The sequence below is a fragment of the Citrus clementina genome, unplaced genomic scaffold, assembly GCF_000493195.1.
Source record: "Citrus clementina cultivar Clemenules unplaced genomic scaffold, Citrus_clementina_v1.0 scaffold_2, whole genome shotgun sequence".
NCBI lineage: Eukaryota > Viridiplantae > Streptophyta > Magnoliopsida > Sapindales > Rutaceae > Citrus > Citrus x clementina.
The window spans coordinates 2,152,663-2,176,384 of NW_006262688.1; the positions used below are offsets into that span (position 1 = coordinate 2,152,663).

Consider the following 23,722-nt stretch of genomic DNA (forward strand, 5'->3'; position numbering starts at 1 on the left):
TATAGATAACTTCAGTTCATTTAGATTCCCGATGTCTCTCAGGCTTTAGCCCTTCTCCATGATCAATTTATTGGAGAACCAAGTACTACTTTTGAAGCTGTAAGACGTGATTATCTCAACATGAAATGTTGTTCTCTCAACACCAAAGACCTTCATTACCACTACAAGCAGATGTCTTTGCTTTATTATAAGCTAAATGGATTCAACGATGCTACACTCAGACATGTATTTCTGGCGTTTCTTCCAGAAGAATTACAACCTGAAATCCAGTGTCAGTTAGCTGCTTACAAGCTCAGCATTGACACTTTATCATTGGGGAAATTATTCCAGATTGCTATGGGATGTCTTGACAAATTGTGTGAACAAAAAAATTCTTCCAGGAACTTATCAAAGACAACGAGCCTTTCAAATTTGCTTGCAAAAAGCCTTACTTTGCTATCAAGTGCAAAGATCCAAAAAAGTGTGACTGTTCAATAAAGAAAAAGTCTCATTTTTGAAAATTCAGATCCTCATTTCCATCCTGGAAACGACATACTAAACAATTTCATTTTTTCAGGAAAAGGCAATCCCGCTCCAAGGATTTTCCTAACAGGAAGAACAGCAGATGTTTCATTTGCAAAAAAAAAGGTCATTTTGCCAAAGACTGCCCTGTCAAACCTCATAAGGCAGTAAAGCTTATCCAACACCTGGAATGAACTACAAAATTTTCCCCAACCACAGACCAAGTTGAACACTTGTTTTCTAAACAAGAAGAGCCAAATGATGATACAGTTTTTGCTTTACCAACAGAATCCAATGATTCAGACAGTTCTGAATTTGAACCAATTTACACAGTCCAACCTTCTTCCATCCTAATCCATGACCATTCCATACCCATACCATCTGTCAAAATCCAAATTGTCCCTTCCAGATATCATAAACCCATTACAACCATTGGTTTTCTCGATACTGGTGCTCAGCGAAGCATGCTTAATCCTGCTATTCTTCCTATTGAGTATTGGAAAACTTAGGAGGAACACTTCAAAGCAGCTGATGGAAAAATCTTTACAACTAAATTAGTTACTAAACATCCAATAGGAATTCAGTTATTTTCTAATTGTGCTGTTTGGATAAAACTAATTGGTTCATCCTTGCCAAACAAAGATCTCCTTGTAGGTTTTGACATCCTACATCAAGCAAAAAATGTCTAGATTGCTTCCTCTGGTCTCCGTTACAAATCCATGATTAAACCTTTCACTAGCACTCTAAAGATCTATTCTTTAGCAAATTCACCACCCACATACCAGGCCATTACAGATCAAATCCTCAAATTTTGCCCTGAAAACCATAACCTTTTTACCCATCTAAACCTGTTGTGGAAAAACCCAAAATTCTTCATATCCTTACCTTTCAAGCTAAATGAAGACAGCAACCCAACCAAAGCTACCCATACAGAAATGACCCCACAAGACCTTATCCTAGCCCAACAAGAATGTGCCCAATTGCTAAAACAAGGTCTCATTGAGCCCACAAGTTCTCAATGGGCTTGCCAAGCCTTTTATGTTGAAAAAAGGTCTGAAATTCTTCATGGCAAAAAATGATTGGTCATTGACTATCAGCCACTCAACAATTTTCTCCAAGATCAGAAATTTCCATTACCCAATAGACACACCCTTTTTGTCCACCTCAAAAATGCTCAAATCTTTTCAAAATTTGACTTAAAGTCAGGTTTTTGGCAAGTTAGCATTCATCCCTCTGAATGATGCAAAACTGCTTTTTGTATTCTAAATGCCCATTACCAATGGACAGTCCTTCCTTTTAGCCTCAAAACTGCCCCTTCTATTTTCCAAAAGGCCATGACCACCATCTTTCAACCCATTCTCCACCATACTCTTGTTTACATTGACGATTTGCTTCTTTCTTCAGGTACTCATGATGAACATCACAAGCTACTCCAACAGTTTTTTCAGATCATTCAAGAACATGGAATCATGATCTCTGACAAGAAAAGTACGATTGCGACACTAAGTGTGTGGCGTTGTTATACCAGAGCAATGATAGCAGAGTTATCCTTTGGACTAGTAGTCCGCATGCTCGGGTTTCCAGCCGATATACTTGGTGCACGAGAATGACGTGGTTACAAGATACCAGACATTCTGTTTTCTTATAATGAACTAAGCGTATAAACAACCCTAAGAGACACAGACTCTTCTTGGTCACTTAGTCTAAAAACAGGGTTCCATCTATTGACTTAGAACAAAGGAAGAATGGTAGCCTGACTAGCTTTCTAGTGCACAGGATCCTCTTTCAAGGCAAGTGCAGAGCATACTCGCAGAAGATGGATATTGAACAAGGGTAAGAGTTCTAAACTTAGAGAATCTTAGGATTAAAGAATAGAAATGAAGGTTTTAGTTATCCATGGAAATTCAAAAATGTTATGTAAAACTTCTCCTCCCTTTTATTCAAAATGACTCTCTTTATATAAAGATAAGGAGGGGAAAAGACAAAAGTTGGATTGAGATGATTCCAACTGGCACATAGCACACATATGTTACAAAAGTAGGTAGGGCTCAATGGAACAGTAGTGGCTGACAAAAGCAAAGTGCATAATTACATAAGGACAAACAACTTCAAAAAGCTCAAGCATAAAGCACTTTATTTTACATTATTACAAAGTGACAAATTTCTTTAAAGAGATATTGACGCGTCTTCAGAGGAGGAATCTGTCTCATCAGGGTCACGATCAGGGTCTTTGCTTTTCTTGAAATTTTTTCTGGATGAGAACATCCCGGAACACATGGCCAAGGGCAATATTAACCTTTTGGTGATGGAGGAGCTGGCTGAGGAAAATGATCAGGCTATGAGGAAAATGATCTGGGGAATTCATATGGTGATGGTGAAGGTACAGGGGTAAAATCTTCATAAGGATCTTGGGAATCTTGGAATAAAAAGTCAGTGTAGTCTGGCTTTTCTTCTTTTATGATGATTCCTAGGTTAAGTGGCTGAGAATGTAAGGATGGTGTGGGAATCATGAACATTTCATATTTTGGTCCAAGAGATGTGTGGAGGATTTCTGGTTGGTCTGGAGGAATATGGTTAAGTTCCATGAGGAAGTTTTTCAAGGAGGTTTTGATATGGAAATCTTGTTCAAGACAGGCAATGTGAGGAACCATGATCCATTCATAACTTTGATTCTGTGTCCAAAAATCTCTAGTTTGATGATGCTGGAAGCATGGACGGTGGATAATAAAAACAACAGTGAACTGTTTTCCTTCTTGATCTGGGAGTTCTAGAAGATGATGTGTGTCAGCAATCTGTTGTAGCTTCCTACGCCACGATGGTAATGGCGAAAACCATTCAAACAGAGTCCAGGTGAGGGAGGTGGAAGACTTTGGATCATTGAGCTTAGTGAGAAGGGGTAAGACTGGGAAAACCATTTTTGTGGCATATAGAACAGTAAGACACCAGACATACCAAAGTTCATCTTCAGTAATGTCTCGATTGGGTGTGATTACTAATCTTGTGAGGAAAATGTGATCAGGATGAAAACTGGGAAAAAACATAGGTTCTTTACTTGACATGTAGATGTTCATAAAAAACCTAAAAAGGAATTTTCTGGCAAAGTCTTGGATCCCATGAGGTGACTGAAAAGTCATGTTGAGTGGGAAAGACTTCTGGGTGAGTGCTATTTTAGGGAGTGAACTAGCCATGGCAATGATTGAGAAGGAAATCTGAGAAGTGATACAGAAAAACTAGGGAGGTTTTGGTTTTGGAGGCCTGGATAGTAAGTCTGGAATGAGGTTGTGATCTCCTTTTATATGCTGGACATGGTAGTCATATCTTGAGAACTATTCTTTAAGTCGAAGTAAGGTTTTTTTTCTGGAACAACCTTCTGCTTAAAGTTCAAGATATTGTGAAAAGCTGAATTATCTAGTCAAATCAAGAATCTATGGCCAATCAAATGAATTCAAATTTCTTAATAATGCTTTTGTGCATCAGGGAATTGTCCACTTGCATAAGTAATAAAGTGCTCTTTTCCATTGCAGTCTTCAAAGAGGATGGCCCACCATGATTCATCACTTGCATCTGTTTAGAGAATCCTTTTTCCGTCTGTGATAAGCTTTAGAGGTGGTGAGTTCTGAGCCAGGATGGTGGATTCTTTTTTAGGAGTGCAAACAACTTGCTTGTGTGGTGATTGACATGTGGCAGGAAGTAATGGATGTAATTGATAATTCCAAGAAATTGTTGGACTTGCTTTTTGGTAAAGTTACTTTCGGGAAAGTGGAGTAACTCTTGTGCAATATGGGGTCTAGGCTAATAATGTCCGTTTTGGATTTTCATGCCAAGAAAGTCAATAGAGGTTGTCGCAATCATACTTTTCTTGTCATAGATCATGATTCCATGTTCTTGAATGATCTGAAAAAACTGTTGGAGTAGCTTGTGATGTTCATCATGAGTACCTGAAAAAAGAAGCAAATCGTCAATGTAAACAAGGGTATGGTGGAGAATGGGTTGAAAGATAGTGGTCATGGCCTTTTGAAAAATAGAAGGGGCGGTTTTGAGGCCAAAAGGAAGGACTGTCCATTGGTAATGGGCATTTGGGATACAAAAAGTAGTTTTGTATCGTTCAGAGGGATGAATGCAAAGTTGCCAAAAACCTGACAAAATGGGTGTGTCTGTTGGGTAATGGAAATTTCAAATCTTAGAGAAAATTGTTGAGTGGCTGATAGTCAATGACTAATCATTTTTTGCCACGAAGAATTTCAGACCTTTTTTCAACATAAAAGGCTTGGCAAGCCCATTGAGAACTTGTGGGCTCAATGAGTCCTTGTTTTAACAATTGGGCACATTCTTGTTGGGCTAGGATAAGGTCTTTTGGTGGAAATCAGGTTTTTGATACTTCTGGTGAAAGAAGGTTTTTTATACAAGTGATATAGTCTGATAAGAGGTAAAGAAGATTCATTGATTTGAACAGATTCATAAACATAAGAGTATTCAACAAGATTCTCTATTTTACTGACTGTTTGCTTAGTATAGGATTTAGGAAGAGAAAGAGTAGAAGAAAGAGTAACTGGAGAAGATGAAGATGTAGGAGTAGATGATGATGAAGCCATGAGATTAAGAGATTCTATTCTTTAATGTTTCGATTCCTAAGTCATTGAACTCTTATAATCTATGCCAATATCGGAGAATGATGCATAAGGCTCTGATACCAACTGGGTAACACTAAGTACGTGGCGTATCAAGCTGGACAAAGATGAGAAAGGTAAGGAAGTTGACATCAAGACTTATCGAGGTATGATCAGATCCTTACTCTACTGGACTGCTAGTAGACCTGATATTATGTTTAGTGTATGCTTGTGTGCTAGATTTGATGCGAATCCCACAATGAAACTTTGAAACCCACACTTCATTTGTAGTTTCAACTTCCCAAGAAAGTTCTAAACAGATTTATGACAAACAAAACCTTGACCCAATGCTTAAGAAAACATAAACCAAAGGTATAGAGAATGATATTGACGCCACACTCAAGAAATAGATGAGAAGGTGAGTGATAAGTCTAAATTTAGAACGCCACAAGAATGCAAATTCTTGATAAGTTCACTAGTTCTCAAAAGAACCAAAGAAAGAATAATCTTTCAAATTCAAATAACATTAATCTCTAATATTATTACATACAAGGTTGCTGAATTTAAATAGGCTAAAAGAAACCCAAGATCCTAAAAATACAAATGGAAACATTGGAACAACCCTCCAAGTAGGTTTGTCAAAGGATGTTTCAAAAGTCTTCACCAACCCACCATAATTAATGGTATCTTTGACAAACTTAATGCTAGCCTACTATAATTAATGCTATCATTGACAAACTTAATATTAGCCCACCATCATTGATGGTAGACTTACCTTACACATTGACAAACTTGAAACAAAACAAACAAATGAAGTTGAAAAACAAAGGAGTCGTTGAAAATCTCAAGTCTAAACAAGCTGTAATGAATTGGTCATAACTCCTTCTAGAAAACTCCAAATCCAGCTCTGCAAAATTTATTGGAAAGCTAACTTAATTATCTTTCTAACAGTATATAGCTTGCACATTACTTATGGCTCAATCAATACAGTTTTTATTCCGAATTTGACCTTTCTGCATTTGATACAAATTGTGTATTTGGCTGCCCAATAACTTGAATAATGCCCACAATGCCTTGTCTTCTCTTCAAGCCCAATTCATGATGTCTTGCATCTTGAATTGCATTTTCAATCCATATTTTCTCAATTAATCCATTTAAAGCAGCTTGCATCTTTTTGGCTTTTGCTCTTGTAATTGAACCTCCATGAATGTGCAAAGGATCACTTGAATTTTTAATGGTATTCCATTGATGGTTCTCATCATTCCCCCTCTCCTCAAAAGTATTCGTCCTTGAATCTTCACCTACATCGAAAGGAGAAAGATCAGAAACATTAAAAGTAGCACTCACATTATACTCACCAAGAAGATCCAATTTGTAGGCATTGTCATTTTTTCGTGCAACCACTTGAAATGGACCATCTCCCCTTGGAAGCAACTTAGAACGCCTTTGTGCTGGGAACCTCTCCTTTCTCATATGCACCCAAACCCAATCTCCAGGCTGAAAAACCACTTGCTTACGTCCTTTGTTGGCTTGAGTAGTATATTGTTCGGTTCTCTTTTCTATGTGTTGACGTGTTCTCTCATGCAATTGCTTGACAAATTCAGCTTTCTTTTTACCATCCATACTAGCACGCTCATCAATAGGCAAAGGTAATAAATCCAAAGGAGTTAATGGATTAAAACCATATACAATCTCAAATGGTGAAAATTTAGTAGATGAATGGACAGTTCTATTATAAGCAAATTCAACATGTGGAAAACATTCTTCCTAAGTTTTCAAGTTCTTTTGAATAATGGCACGCAACAAAGTAGACAGAGTTCTATTTACAACCTCAGTTTGTCCATCAATTTGTGGATGACAAGTAGTAGAAAACAAAAGTTTAGTACCCAACTTAGTCCACAAAGTTTTCCAAAAGTGGCTCAAGAACTTAGCATCTCGATCTGAAACTATGCTCCTTGGTACTCCATGCAATCTGACTATTTCCTTGAAAAATAAATTAGCTATGTTGGTTGCATCATCAGTTTTGTGACATGGAATGAAATGTGCCATCTTTGAAAACCTATCAACAACAACAAAAACAGAATCATTTCCCCTTTTTGACCTAGGTAAACCCAAAACAAAGTCCATAGAAATATCAACCCAAGGTTCACTAGGTATAGGCAGAGGGTTATACAATCCATGGGGTAAAACTCTAGACTTAGCATGTTTACAAGTGATACACTTCTCACATATTCTTTCAACATCACGTTTCATATGTGGCCAAAAGAAGTGTTCTTTTAAAACATCTAAAGTCTTTGCAATGCCAAAATGTCCTATTAAACCACCCCCATGAGCTTCACGCACAAGCAATTCACGCAAAGAACTATGAGGCACACAATTTATTTTCTCTAAATAAAAGCCCATCATGCCTATAGAACTTACCAAATGCAACTTTCTCACAAGCATTAAACACATTAGCAAAATCAGGATCATTAACATATAATTCTTTAATGTACTCAAATCCTAACAACTTTGCATTTAATGTAGAGATAAGTGCATGCCTTCTAGATAATGCATCAGCCACCACATTCTCCTTACCTTGTTTATATTTGATCACATAAGGAAATGGCTCTATAAATTCAACCCATTTGGCATGTCTCTTATGTAACTTACCTTGCCCTTTCAAATGCTTCAAGGACTCATGATCAGTGTGTATAACAAACTCTTTAGGTAGAAGATAATGTTGCCAAGTTTCCAATGTTCTCACCAATGCATACATCTCCTTGTCATAGGTAGGATAGTTTAGGGCTGCTCCACTCAATTTCTCACTAAAGTAAGCAATTGGATGCCCTTATTGCATCAAAACAGCTCCAATACCTATACCTGAAGCATCACACTCAATTTCAAAAGTTTTAGTAAAATCAGGTAAAGCAAGTAACGGTGCAGAAACCAATTTTTCCTTAATTAGACTAAATGCCCTTTCTTGTTCACTACCCACTTAAATCCCACATGTTTCTTCACAATTTCAGTTAATGGTATAGCAAGGGTGCTAAAATCTTTCACAAATCTTCTATAAAAACTAGCCAAACCATGAAAACTTCTTACCTCACTTACACTTTTAGGTGTAGGCCACTCTTTGATAGCCTTTACCTTCTCTTCATCAACCTCAATTCCTTTAGCACTTACAACATAACCAAGAAAAACAATCTGATTTGTACAAAAGGAACACTTCGTCAAATTAGTATACAACTTTTCCTTCCTTAAAACAGTCAATACACTTTGCAAATGTTCAATGTGTTCAATAGATCAAAATATCATCAAAATAGACAACTACGAATTTACCAATAAAAGCACGCAAAACATGGTTCACTAACCTCATAAAAGTGCTAGTTGCATTAGATAACCCAAATGGCATCACTAACCACTCATATAAACCATATTTTGTTTTAAAGGCAGTTTTCCACTCATCTCCTTCTCTAATCCTAATTTGATGATATCCGCTTTTAAGATCAATTTTACTAAACACACAAGAACCATGCAATTCATCAAGCATGTCATCAAGTCTAGGAATAGGATGTCGATACTTTACAGTGATTTTATTAATTGCACGACAGTCAACGCACATCCTCCATGTTCCATCCTTTTTGGGCACTAGTAAAACTGGTACCGCACATGGACTCATGCTCTCCCTCACATATCCTTTTGCCAAGAGTTCTTCAACTTGCCTTTGAAGCTCCTTTGTCTCCTCGGGGTTACTTCTATATGCAAGTCTATTAGGAATGGTAACTCCAGAGACGAAGTCTATTTGATGCTCAATTCCCCTAATAGGTGGCAAACCGTTAGGGACTTCATTTGGAAATACATCATCAAAGTCCTGTAAAAGAGTCACAATAGCACTAGGCAAAGAAAAGTTAAGCTCATTAGTGTGTAAATAAGACTCTTTGCACAAAAGTACAATGATAGGCTGTTTTGAAAAGAAAGCCCTCTTAAGCTCGCTCTCTTTTGCAAACAAGTTCACTTGCTGCCTCTCTTTTCTCTCAACAATATTTTTTTCTATCTTTTCACTTGCTTTTCTCTCAATCTCTCTTTCTTTTGTACTCTCATTTTCATTTTTTGTATCACTCTCTTTTTGTATTGACATTTGATCCTCATACACTTGCCTAGGTGTTAATGGTACAAGAGTGATTTGCCTTTTGTTCATTACAAAAGAATATCTATTTAAGTAACCATCATGTGTCACACGCCTATCATATTGCCAAGGTCGACCCAAAAGAATGTGTCCATAATGAATGGGTACTACATCATATAGAACCTCATCCTTGTATCTCCCAATAGAGAATGAAACTAGCACTTGTTTATTTACTTTAACTTCCCCACAATCATTCAGCAATTGTAGCTTATATGGCCTCGGATGTTTCAAAGTTTTCAAAATTAATTTTTCAACTAAACTAGTGCTAGCTACATTAGTACAACTTCCACCATCAATTATCATACTACATACTTTATCTTTGATGTGGCATCTAGTATGAAAGATGTTATCACGTTGTACCTCTGCATCCTCTTTTACTTGCATGTTGAGAGCACGACTAGCAACCATCAATTTACCATCAATAGGATATTCTACACCATCATTAGCATCCTCCAAAGGTGGCATAGGATCATCATCTGATTCACTCTCGGTTTCAACATCACCATCATCCCTCAAGATCATTACTCTCTTATCTGGGCATTGAGATGCGATATGACATGTCCCCAAACATTTAAAACACTTAATATCTCTATTTCTAGAGTGTTGGGAATCAGATTTACCTTTGCTTTGGTTGCCTCCCTCTTTATGATCCTTTATTGGCTCAATCTTAGGCTTTGAAACAACCTTTTCATATTTGCTCCATTTTGACTTCCATGAGGAAGATGAACCCAAATTGGTTCTAGTGGAACCTTTCTTTTTTAGTTGTCGTTCCACTTTCATGGCCATGTGAACCATGTCTTCCAACTCAACATAGTGCTGCAAGTCAACCACATTAGCGATATCTTGATTTAAACCATGTAAAAATCTTGCAATAGTGGCCTCTCGTTCTTCTTCAATATTGGCTCGAATCATGATTATTTCCATCTCCTTGTGGTAATCTTCCACACTTCTAGAACCTTGTATAAGACTTTGAAGCCTTTGGTGCAGTTCCCTATAATAATGACTAGGAACAAATCTCCTCCTCATGATGGCCTTTATCTCTTCCCAAGTGTTTATAGGCCTTTCACGATTTCGTCTCCTACTCAAAACAAGTTGATCCCACCAAATAATAGCATAATCAGTAAATTCAACAGCAGCTACTTTTACCTTTTTCTCCTCAGAGTAGTTGTGGAAATCAAATACTAACTCCACCTTTTTTTCCCACTTCAAATAAGCTTCCGGATCATTTTTACCTTGAAAAGAAGGAATTTTCAGTTTGATACTCCCCAAATCATGATCTATACGTCTTGCCCTTCTATTATCTCTTCCACGCATGTCAACGGTGGCCTGGTTATCAAAATCATCTATGTCATCGCCATCTTCTTCTCCCATGGCAGCACTCCCTTGATTACCTCTTACATTAGGAGCTATTGGTTGTTGCCCCTTTGTAGATTGGCTATGGCAGTATCTTGCCTCTCCAATTTGTCACGGATCTCTCCAAACATCAGATTCATGTGCTCAAATTGGTCTATAGCTTCTTGTTCTTTTGACATATTTTTGATCTGAAAAGAATGTTAGCAAAAAGACCTTAGAACACTCCCTCACGTGTTTCATTCAGTTTGATGTCACTTAACTCTCGTGTTTAACACACAAATTGGCTTTTACCCTCTAATGATCTCACAAACTTTTGCCTTTTACCACACTTAATTCTCTCTTTCAGTTCTTTATTAAACTAAATAAACAAAATCAAGAAAAAAAAAACCCAAGTGGCACACCAAATATGACAATCCAGCACACTAACAAAGAAAAGAAATTAAGAGGACACAAAGAATGAAAAAGGAAATTGAAGAAAGGAAAGCAAGCAAGCAAAGCAACACAATTGATATGTGTGTAAACTATATCAAGGAAAATGAATAACTAAAATTCAATTTGATGAAAGTAGAAATACTTGAGTCCTTTTGTAATCTTTTTTTTTGTACGTTTTTTTTTCTTTTTGATAATCAAAATAAATAAGAGATTCAAACCTGATTAGAAACTAGCTCTGATACCAAATGATGCGAATCCCACAATGAAACTTTGAAACCCACACTTAATTTGTAGTTTCAACTTCCCAAGAAAGTTCTAAACAGATTTATGACAAACAAAACCTTGACCCAATGCTTAAGAAAACATAAACCAAAGGTATAGAGAATGATATTGACGCCATACTCAAGAAATAGATGAGAAGGTGAGTGATAAGTCTAAATTTAGAACGCCACAAGAATGCAACTTCTTGATAAGTTCACTAGTTCTCAAAAGAACCAAAGAAAGAATAATCTTTCAAATTCAAATAACATTAATCTCTAATATTATTACATACAAGGTTGCTGAATTTAAATAGGCTAAAAGAAACCCAAGATCCTAAAAATACAAATGGAAACATTGGAACAACCCTCCAAGTAGGTTTGTCAAAGGATGTTTCAAAAGTCTTCACCAACCCACCATAATTAATGGTATCTTTGACAAACTTAATGCTAGCCTACTATAATTAATGCTATCATTGACAAACTTAATGTTAGCCCACCATCATTGATGGTAGACTTACCTTACACATTGACAAACTTGAAACAAAACAAACAAATGAAGTTGAAAAACAAAGGAGTCGTTGAAAATCTCAAGTCTAAACAAGCTGTAATGAATTGGTCATAACTCCTTCTAGAAACCTCCAAATCCAGTTCTGCAAAATTTATTAGAAAGCTAACTTAATTATCTTTCTAACGGTATATAGCTTGCACATTACTTATGGCTCAATCAATACAGTTTTTATTCCGAATTTGACCTTTCTGCATTTGATACAAATTGTGTATTTGGCTGCCCAATAACTTGAATAATGCCCACAATGCCTTGTCTTCTCTTCAAGCCCAATTCATGATGTCTTGCATCTTGAATTGCATTTTCAATCCATATTTTCTCAATTAATCCATTTAAAGCAGCTTGCATCTTTTTGGCATTTGCTCTTGTAATTGGACCTCTATGAATGTGCAAAGGATCACTTGAAGTTTTAATGGTATTCCCTTGATGGTTCTCATCAAGATTTCAATCTTGTCCTAAAGAGTCACACATGCTTGCTGTCAAACGAATTTTTCGATATTTAATTGGCACCATTAATCTTGGCCTTTGGTATCCTAGGGGAACTCATATTGACTTAATTTGTTATTCGAATGCCGACTTTGCCGGATATAAGGTTGATAGAAAAAGTACTAGTGGCATTTAGTAAGAAACAAAACTCGGTTGCGCTTTCAACCACCAAGGCAGAATATATTGCCGTAGGTAGTTGTTGTGCACAAATTTTTGGATGAAACAAATCCTTAGAGACTATTGTATTAATCTTGATCAAATGCCTATATTGTGTGACAATACTAGTGCTATTAATCTATCCAAGAATCCCATTCAACATTCTAGGACTAAGCATATAGAAATTAGGCATCATTTTCTAAGAGATCATGTTCAAAAAGGAGATGTTGTGATTAAATTTATTTCTACTGAAAAACAACTTGCGGATATCTTTACAAAACCTCTTAGTGAGGAGCTTTTTATAAAGATACGACATGAACTTGGAATGATGAATATTGCATCTAAAATTATGATTTATAATTTAGTTGATGTGTTTGATCTTGTTACTTGTATGCATTTATGTTTCATGTTTTAAATGGCTTATTGAAAAGTTTTGAATCACCAAATGATTTAAAATTGATCAATTTTTAAGACAAAAATAAATTGGTGTGTATAATACAAGAATAAGAGTTTACCAAAGTTCAACCGAAAGATCATTTTTTTTCTTTTTCTCATTCACTGGACCAAATTCGGATAACTGAATTTATTAAATCGGTAAGCTGAATTAGCTTTGGAGTTCTCTGGATCACATTCGGATAACAGAATTCAGCAAACCGGTAAGCCGGATTAGGTTTGCTTAATCTCGGGTCAACATCCGGATAACCAGATTGGAAAATTCAGAAAGCCGAATTCAATTTGGATCTTACTGGACACAAACCGGGTATCCGGTTATGACATCCGGCAAGCCGAATCTACACAACTCCTTTTCTGCCTCAAAACCGGACAACCGGTTAGGAAAATCAGTAAGCTGTTTGCACTTTGGAAGCATTCTGGAAACAATTCGGCCAACCGGTTAAGGAAATTGGTAAGCTGGTTACGGTTTTCTTCTTGCTGTCCACTAACCGGCTAACCAATTAGTGAAATCCAATAAGCCGGATTCGCCGTTCATAAACTATATCATCTTCTTTCTTTGTTTTGATAAACCAGATAGCTCCTTCTCTATCAAGTTGTTTCTTCCTCTCTCTTTCTCACTCCAAAATCCATCATTTCCACTCATTTTCGATTCAAATTGATTCATAAAACTTATTCCCCATCCATTCTTGTGTCCAAAATCATCTTTCAAATCTATTTTTCGCATCAAACTCACTAGATCTGAAATCAAATCTAGGGTTTCAAATGATTTTTCTCTATCTAAATTTCTTCCTCTTAAGCCGTTTTTAAACCGAATTACACCTCAAAATCTCTTTCAATCCCCATCATCTTCCTTCTCATTGCCTCATTTCACTTCAAATTAATCAAAATCACCATGTCAAGTTCACGGCCGGTTCGTGGAAAAGGCAAAGAACCGGTTCAACAACTCAACAGGTTACGGCAAGCAGGGGGCACCTCTAATCAATCCAACTTTGAGTCTACACACTTTCAGAACAAGCATTTAGCCAAACGGTTTCACCAAAGTTTCATGACTCGTGATGTACTCTCTACGTTTTATGTTTTACTGGATTGGCATAATAGTCTCACTATTAGTCATAGAAATTTATTTCAATTGTTGGGAGATGTTGGTTGGATTAATGCACTTATGATTGAGGAGAATGTGTATCCCGAATTAGTGAAAGTGTTTTACTCGAATATGGACACTTCCGAGGAGAACAAGACTCGAGTAATTACCAAGGTTGGAGGCGTTTTAATTGATTTTGATGTTTCCGTATTAAACTCTATCCTAGGATCCTCCGATTTTGGCCTAGAAATTTTTTCGCCTAGGAAATCTCTCAAAATGGCTAGTTATGTTCATGTTGATGCCGTTCGAAATATATGCCGGCGCAATGACCTTTCTGTTGAAAATTGTACCATTCACTTTCACACTCAATGTCTCTGTCTCCAAACTAGGATTTTTTTTCGTTTTATTCAGTCCATTGTACTTCCTAGATTAAGGCATTTGGATGCGGTTTCCCACATGGACGTTGCTTTGATTGATTGTATTCTTAGACGTCGTCCGGTTAACTTGGGTTATACCATCATCCGCACCATGTTGACCATACCTAACTTGATTACTTGTTCCCTTCCATACGGTCATTTCATTACCCAAATCCTTAAACACTTTAAGGTACCGATTCATGAACCATCGTGTAGACTGTCTAAGGGTATAGGGGATGACGCTGTATATGCCTTAGGTTTTGAGTGGAGTAATGGCACTTGGGTCGAGTTCACTGAAAACAAGTACACTTTCCTTGCTCCAAGTGATGATCAGCCACCCAATGCTATGGTTCCTGCTGATCAACTTCCTGATTTCTCGCTTCTGTTTCGAGGCCAGCGTCGACGTCGAGATCCTCCAGTGTCTACCTCTACTCTTGCTAACTCTGCACCTGATTTACCATCTCCCGAGCCTTCTGTTTCTGAAGAGGTCACTCTTCAGCAGCTATGGATGAGGTGAGGACACTCTCTGTGCGGCAGACTGAGTTTCAGCAGCAGCAGCAGCAGCTCATTCATGGTCAGTGTCTCCTTTTTTAGCACTTCGGTATTCCATATCCATATCCACCTCCATCACCACCATCCTCACCACCTCAGTAGTCTTTTATGCTTGTATTTGAACACACCAACATTTACTACTTTATGCTCTTTCGTTTGCTATTTGGATCATGTGGATAATTATGCTTGTTTGTTATGATTTTGGATTATGTATTTGTTTTCAATTATATAGATTTGCTTTGATTGTTTGTTATGTTCTTTCCTTATGTTTTGGATATTTTTGAACTAATGTGCTTGTATTGAGATTTTTGATGATTGCAAAGGGGAGCTTTTATTATTTTTGATGATGAAGGGGGAGATGTAGGAAATGTGGAAAATTTCATTTGTTATGAAAAATATTCATATGCACTTATGCAGGGGGAGTCTTTTAAATCTTTTTGAAATTAGTCTTTAACCTTGCATTGATTAAGGGGGAGCTTTTCATAACAAAATTAATTTTTTTATAATGTGTTTTGTCATCATCAAAAAGGGGGAGATTGTTAGCCTACATGGCTATAAATGTTGATTTTGATGATAACAAACTACATGTTTTGGTTAAACAAAAATTTATGTATTGTGCTTTTATAATAAGAAAATGATTTTATGGAGTTAAGTTGTTTTCAAGTTGTGGACTAAAATGAAAGAATTTTACAATCTTTGATTTTAATAAATATTATTTTCAATTTAGAATTTGGACCTATTTGAAAGTATTTAAATATTTTGGGTCATTCTATAATTTCACTTAGTTTGAGCGATATCATAATTTTAGAAAGTTTTGGGATTAACAAAGTATTACTAAGAAATTCCCAAATTGGACTTATCTGAAAAGATTTATAACGTTTTGGGCCATAATATAGTTATAAAAAGTTTTGAGGTCAAAATATAATTTTTAAAAAATAGTTTACTGTAGCAGTTACTGTATCAAGCGGCTAATCGGATGTGACAAGCGGCCAACTAGATTTTGGGCAGTAAGCTTTTGGAACATAAACGGCTATCCGGATTTTGTAAGCGGCATACCGGATGTTCTGAAATTCAAATTTTTGCTGTAATGGTAACCTAAAAGCGGATAAACGAATTCCATAAACGGTAAGCCGGTTATCACCAAAATGTGCATAACGGCTAGTTTTTTAGATCAAATTATATAAACTCAAATCTAATTCATTTTCAATCTCTCCAGCAAACAAAATAAAAAAGCACACAATATATATTGAGCTCTCATTTCGCAAATCATCAAACATTGAATCATCTTTGTTCTTCAATTTGTATATCTACTCTTAAAGAGAGTTTTTGTTGTAATGTTCATTTTCTCATCTTAATTGTGAGTGTTTGAGTGTGTGAGACATTTGAGTGAAGAGATTGAGAGATAATCTTTGTTGTAAAGGTTCATTGATAGCTTGGAAGTCAATTGTAAGCATTTGAAGCCTTGGAAGACTTGGATAGTGAAAAACTCAAGCTTGGATCGCTTTGAGGCATGGACGTAGGCGGGGATTGCCGAACCACGTAAAAATTCGTGTGTTTGTTTTTTTTTTCCCTTACTCATTTATTATTGTGCTTTTATTGAACTTATTGCTTTCGAATTTATTAAGGCATTAGATTGGATTGTTGTGTGGTTTTATTAGGATAAGTTTTAAAATACTAATTCACCCCCCTCTTGGGTTGCACAACTTGTATTTTAGAGAGCTATACATACACACTGACACAATTTTATGTAGTGGAATTTATTTGTTAATACTTCCATGAAATATTTTATGTTAATAGATGCCTAGATTACTATATTTGATGCCCACATGTATTGCAGCCTCTTAATTTTTCCTTATTTAGTTTGGTGTTTGAATCAATTTTGTTCACAGGAAACTTGCAGGTCGCTTTGTAAGTTTCAATTTCCGTTTAGAGTGCTATCGGAAGATGGTATTGTTGCTGGAATTTTTACATGAAGTCTTCCTAGAAATCTTATTGTTGGAGTACTTGCATTAATCTTTGAAAGTTTTGTTGGGTAACTTGGCTTGGTGGCCGGAATTCTTATTGCTTTTCTTAGAGTTTGATTGGAGTTTGACAGCAATTTTATACTTTGGGATGGGTTTTTTCAATTTGGGATGTTTTATTATGTATTGGTGGAGATCACATTGGATATTAGATTTATTTCTTTTGAAATTAATTTTTGGATTGAATAAATGTTATTTGATATTAAATTTTTTATGATATTTGTTTTATTAATTAATTAAATTTACAAGCAGGAATTCATCAATATATTATAATTATAATATAATTTTAAAAAAAATAAAACTTTATTATGGAAAAAGACATCATATATTCTATCATAAATAATTTCCCACCAAAATTGAATAATAAAATTTCAAATAATAATTGAATTTCCCACCAAAATTTAAAAAAATGGCGCAAAAATTTAAATAAATTCAATTTTTAATTTAATTATTTTTTAATTAAAATATTGTGCGACGGATATATGACTATGAAATACTATCATGAATTCATGATGAAAAATATTCTGTTATAAATTAATAACAGTGATATAGATGACGAATGAACTGTCTGTCATATACCCCTTTTTATGACAGTTATTTCCCATCATCTATTACATATTTTCTTGTAGTGATTAGTGCCAAGACTAGTTTTCCCGCAGCAAAATATCTTGTTTCTGGATCTGACAAAGTTCTGGTGGTAAAAAAGATAGGCTTTTGCGCCCCTTCCTCTTCTCTTATTAATACAGTATTGACTAAGATGTAGGATACAACGAGATACAAATAAAGTTCCTCCCCAGGTTTTGTTGTAGAAAGTATGGGTGGCTGGAGGAGAGAACTCTTGAACTGCACTAGGGCCTCAGATTGCTCTCTTCCCCATACTCCATTTTTTTTGGGGCTTTCATAAGCTTGAAAAAGCTTTTACATTTATCAGACATCTGGGAGATGTATCTGTTCAATGCCGCAATTCTTCCTGTCAGCACCTAAGTTTTCCTTGCGGTTTTTGGCTCCGTAATTCCTAGTAATGCTTTGACTTGGCCTGGATTGGCTTTAATTCCCCTCTAGCTAACTATGTGGCCAAGGAAATTGCTTGAGGAAACCCCAAAAGTGCACTTCGTGGAATTGTATTTCATGTTGTAGTTCCTTAGAATGTTGAAAACTATTTCAAATCTGCAATGTGATCTCCTACCTGTTGGGAAAAAATCAGGTTTTTAAATTTTTATAAAACCTTTTGAAGATCGCTCTCATATAATATATAAGAATTTGTATTCTAGAAATCGTACCTTGAAAATCCGATTTGGCTTTTTCCGTTGAAATGATTTAGGCTCCTAGATCACGATCCGCCACCACCACTCCTGTTAGATCACGATCCGTCACCACCACGCTTGCTAGATCACGAACTGTCACCAATGATCTTCCAGGTTATGACTCAGGTTCGATCTGCACTTGACGTGTGGGCGCTTTTATCACTACCAAAGCAACTAGCACGAGAAAATTTTTCTCTCAACAATGGAGAGAAAAATCTTATTCTCTGATCTGTATAAAGTGGCTTCTTCTTTTTTTCTGTTGAGAAAAATAAGCCTTATATATCTCCCTTTAGTGAAAACCTTAGGCTCCAAATAATGCCCAAAATAAAACTCACGTTACTTTTCATTTAATAGGGGACCCACCATGTAAAATAACATAAGGCCCCTTATACATAAGCTTATTAAATGGAGCCTCCCACTAAATGATATATTTAGGCTTTTGACCCAAATAGCTAGTTATCTTGCTTATTAGTCCAGTAGTGGTGCAGTCAATTAAATGAGCTAACCCGGGGATCATTTGGGAACATACAATAGTGGCTACAATAATTAGGCATGTAATTAAACTAGCCCAATTATTTAATTCCAAATCTACTCCACTAAAAGATTGGAACTGACTTCCATAATTGTATGCTCGAATAATAATTCGTCCCAAGCCACATTGATTTCTTTACTGCACAATCCTTTGTACCACATCGTTAATTAAATTGATATCTCAACTGTCCAATCAATTTAATAACATCTTATTCCTTGATCCTTACTGGTTTTCTCTAATGATCATTTTCAACATACTAAATATGTTGACACACTCTGGCCAGAGAATTCTATGATCAAGTACCGAAAACCTATCAAGAGATGTGTTGTACAAATTCTATATTGTTAATCCATAACTCCAATACTCATAATTGCTCCCACCAAGATACCGGGTAATCTTGACCACAAGGATGTGTCGTGCCCATTGGTAACTCAAATGAAATAACAATCGCAATCGTGAAATCATAATTAACTCAAGATTAAGATTACAGTAAAATCAACGCCTATGAGATTTAATAAGTCTGACAGTTATTACAAAGTTAATTAAATCTCATATGTGATCCTGTTCAATGTAGTCGTACTACATCAATAAATTCATACATGATTAAGACAAATCATTCAATGAATTTATTACAGTCTATACCTAAATAAAGTGCCCAACTTTATTTATCAACTGCGAACTAAATTTATTTAATCATAAGATAACTTGTATTTATGTCTTCTGTGAATCCACATGGTGATCACATAAATACATATAATATGATTAAATGGACTTTAATACAAATATTAATGCAATTAAGATATTTGAATAAAATACCTCATTTATTTTATTAATCAAAAAAATTATTTATTACAATTAAATAAACACATATGCTTTTAAAGAGCATATTTTTCCAACACTACCATCATCTTCTGAACGAAAATAAGGATAAATTAAATTTTTATACATTTGAAGGATAAATTGAAGATTATTTTTTAAAAAAATAAATTTAAGTTTACCCGTTGTAAAATAATCAAACAATGCCAATCTTTGGAATTAGCATTAACTCCTTCAAGGCGGAAGAATATATATTTTGGGTGTTTGTGTGACGATAACAACGCTAGGTTTAGCGTCGAAGCAAAAACAAAAGCATTTTATTATCATATTTTTTTATTACAAAGTACATTGCTATGCATGGTAATAGGTGTATATAGAAATAAAGGAACGTCCTATTAAATCTCTAGAAGATGGCAGTTTTTGACCGCCAAGACGATTAATATATATGTATTCTCAATTATGATTACAAAGTTGCTTTTCTTTTAATTAGAAATTTCTCTGTAATCACTATTTGATATATGCATGTTTTAATTTGAAAGAATGTATGCCTGCGTGGAAACTGTGGGACACATTTTTAGGTACTCTTTCGACGGCAAGACTTGGCGAACGAGCAAGAACCAAGAAAATATTAGCAAATTCTTTCCCAACTGCTTTACCCTCTGATAGAACTTGTATGGATTCATTTTAATTGGATGTTACTTAAAAGTACTTTATGAAACAATAACAAAAGATTATGTTGCGATTCTTTCAAAAAACAACTTTAAGCTGGCTACTTGGTTGAATATCATCCCCATGTCCGATTCGAAGATTCTCTACAAATCTCATTTTTTGTTGACTAGTACAAATTGATACAACAGTAAATAGAACGTTACAAGCCAAAAAATCTTAAGAAAAAATAGCTGCGAAATTTTAACACCGTCCAAACAAACTTGTTTAGCTTGTAGTATGAAAGTATAACCGAAAATGGCGCAAACGATGTATACAGCAACTTAAACTGTTACATGCCACATTAGAGAATTTTATCAACAAATGGAAGACTTGCATATTATTTAACGAAAAATACTTAGTGTAGAGAAAGATAAGAGAAATAAAGAAGAAAAGGGAAGAGAAAGAGTGGGTGGATACAGAAAGAGAGTAAATTTTTCTCATCTTTCTTTACACTAAGTACAACTCTTACTTACTTTTTCTATGATCCACGAGGGTCTTTTTTGTTGGAAGATGTCTTTATTTCTTTTAGATTAAAAAAATTTAATTTTTTTTTTCAGTTCAAGGAAAAATAAATAAAAAAAAACATTAATTAAATGTTCCTTGTAATAATTTATTCATAAAATTAGACTGCAAATATCCTGCTAATTAGATAAATGTGATAAGATTCCACATGCATTATGAAGTTTCAAAATGCCAAGAAAATGGTCAATCAAACTAATTAATGTTAAAGGAGAAAGCATGTGAAATAAAAATTTTTAAAAAAAATTAAAATTATACGTTCATCAAACTTAACCTGACTAAATATAAAATATCTGCTTCAGCTTCACGATGAAGATTGCAGTGATGTACAGTTCATTGGTTGGAAACAACGACTCATCAGTACCTCAGTTCCCAGAACGTTGAACTAAAAGTAAAAATCATCTGCTTTGTCGGGCTCCTTTAACATTAACACTCCAAGATTCTGATAAACTTAGGTATTACTAAATCTTCGGAGTGTTAAGGTGTTACCTTGTCAGAATTGTTAAATTCAAATAGTCCCACCCCATAAATTAATTTAAATACACTTAAATCAACCATAAAAAATAATAAGCCTCGTTAATCTATTTTGGATGATAATGGCAAGAATATAGATCATGAAAATTTTTGTTACATTCTCAGATTAATTTACAGTTACCATAAGAAGTACGGATTTCATTTAGTCAATTTTGGATTCATTTACAATTTGCAATGCGGTAGTAAGTTCATTAACCTCGCGAAAATGATTATGGCCACAGCTACCCTAATCCTAAGCGATCCAACTTACTTTTCTAAATTATGAAGTACCTTTGAAAGTTCATTTTTAAAATTCATTTGGAATTTTTTCCCAAAAAAGTCAAATGTCAAGTGGTCCATAATTTTATCATTCTACAATTCCAGATTAGATAAGAGTATTATGAGGTGGTTAATACTCGAACAGTCTCTGTAAAATCCAGCCCATCATACCACTAATTAGTTGGCATCAAATACATATTCTAGGATGTAGTTACACATACACTTCAACATTATTGCATTATCTTAACCCAAACTCTTATACTAAAACAAACAACTAAGGGCCTGTTTGGTTTTAATTATATATCATGGGATTGGATAAACTTTAGTGTAAAATAATCTTTATATCATGTTTGGTGTAAAAAAAGTAAAGGTATGATAACAATAATGGGCTCACCACTTAATTCAAATAGTAGTAAAATTTCATCCCAAGGGGACCCTTAGGATTACATTTTCTAAAATAAAACTTTGTCCTCTACTATTCATGAAATTAAAAACTATAACATATTAAATATTAAAAAATATTAAGGAAAGATTTTATATTTTTTTTATAAATTTACCAATAATTATTGATTTAAATTAGATTATATTACATGTCATTTTAAAGTAAATCTACGATGATTTTAATAAATTAATATATGAGACATATTATTAATTACTAGCTAATCTCATGGCATACCAAAAACAACATAATATTATATATAATTCAGTATTATCCAATTCAATCTTATTTTATATAATCCGATCTAATCCAATTCGACGTATCAAACCAGCCCTAAAAATTTGGCATTATTGAAACATAATGGCTATCCAGTACTGGAACCTCCCAAAAAGATAGCATATACTGTAATAAATGTTTAAAAAATTATTTTTAAAAAAATAAAAAAGAAAAAATTAGTCAATCTATTCTCGTTGAGAGAACAATTATATATTTATTTATCTTAAAAAATTGGACAAGAAAAAAAAAAAAAAAGTGTCAGCAGAAAGGTATCAACCTCTGTACATAGGAGAGCGTTCTTGCAGGACAACCTTGGATAGCCTTGACTGCCTGAAAGCCTTAATCGGACTTGGAAAGTACCATTTAGTCCCTCCCTTTGACTTCCCATAATCCGATGTCGTAACAGCCACGGACCTGGATCTCCTCATCTTCACTCTCCTCTCCTCTTCCACATCAACCTCTTTGTTGCCTTTTTTATTATTACTATTATTATTACCAATACTGCCGCCTCCCTTCAACCACCCCCAAAACGCTGTCGTCGTTTTCGCTTTACTTCTCTCTTCAGTCGCAGCATCAACAGGCTTCGACTTTGACATGGACCGCACAAACATAGGCACCGCGACAGATCGAGATCTCCGAAAAGCCGGCTCGCTTTCTATCAAACCGCTTACCCGCCCAACTGTCCCGATACCCGCGCTCAAATTCTCGCCCCCTGATATTGAAAACCGAGAAAATGACGACGAAGAAGACGACGAAGACGATGTCGTAACGGTGCTACACGAGCAGGCACAGGGTCGCACGTTGGCGCAGTCCGGGCAGAGAGATGAGAGGCGTTCGCGGAGACAAGTTGGACAAATTCCCGTACGGTGTCGTTTCGTTGGGTGTTCTGGACATTTCCACACCTCCTCCTCGTCCATGTAAATCGCTGCCATTTTTTCTCCTTTCCTTTTTCCTTTTTCCTGCGTTGAATTATATATAGTTTCTGTGGTTTTGAAAACGGGTGACGTTTATAAAGTCAATATAACATACACGTGACCATGGTTGCCCAACCATGGTTGGACATTCAACCTTGGTTGGCAGAACAGCACGTTTTTGTCTTTTATTACGTTCGCGTATGTTCCCCCGACGTTCGAAGCTGATTTACGGGGACGCTACTTGGTGTGAACGCGTGTAAGACATTTTTGATCTTTAACATCATGAGCATGACCCAAAGGAGATAAATTTGAAATCAATCAGTCATGGAAGAACAACTACGTTGTGGGTCCCTAAATTATTGAATTTCAAG

At 35.4% G+C, this 23,722-nt stretch overlaps 1 protein-coding gene and 1 pseudogene across 1 annotated transcript; both read right to left on the reverse strand.

The window, feature by feature from the left end:
* Positions 1–2,837: 2,837 nt before the first annotated feature.
* On the reverse strand, positions 2,838–10,613 carry LOC112100770 (annotated as a pseudogene).
* An 11,936-nt stretch (positions 10,614–22,549) lies between these two features.
* LOC18051293 lies at positions 22,550–23,424 on the reverse strand. The gene has a single exon (XM_006445641.2). The coding sequence runs from the start codon at positions 23,367–23,369 to the stop codon at positions 22,710–22,712; it is 660 nt and encodes a 219-aa protein (XP_006445704.1). The 5' UTR covers positions 23,370–23,424; the 3' UTR covers positions 22,550–22,709.
* Between the last annotated feature and the right edge of the window lie 298 nt (positions 23,425–23,722).

Bases quoted from the DNA above. Each gene is read 5' to 3' on its own strand.
- LOC18051293 (XM_006445641.2), bottom strand. From the start codon at position 23,369: ATGGCAGCGATTTACATGGACGAGGAGGAGGTGTGGAAATGTCCAGAA.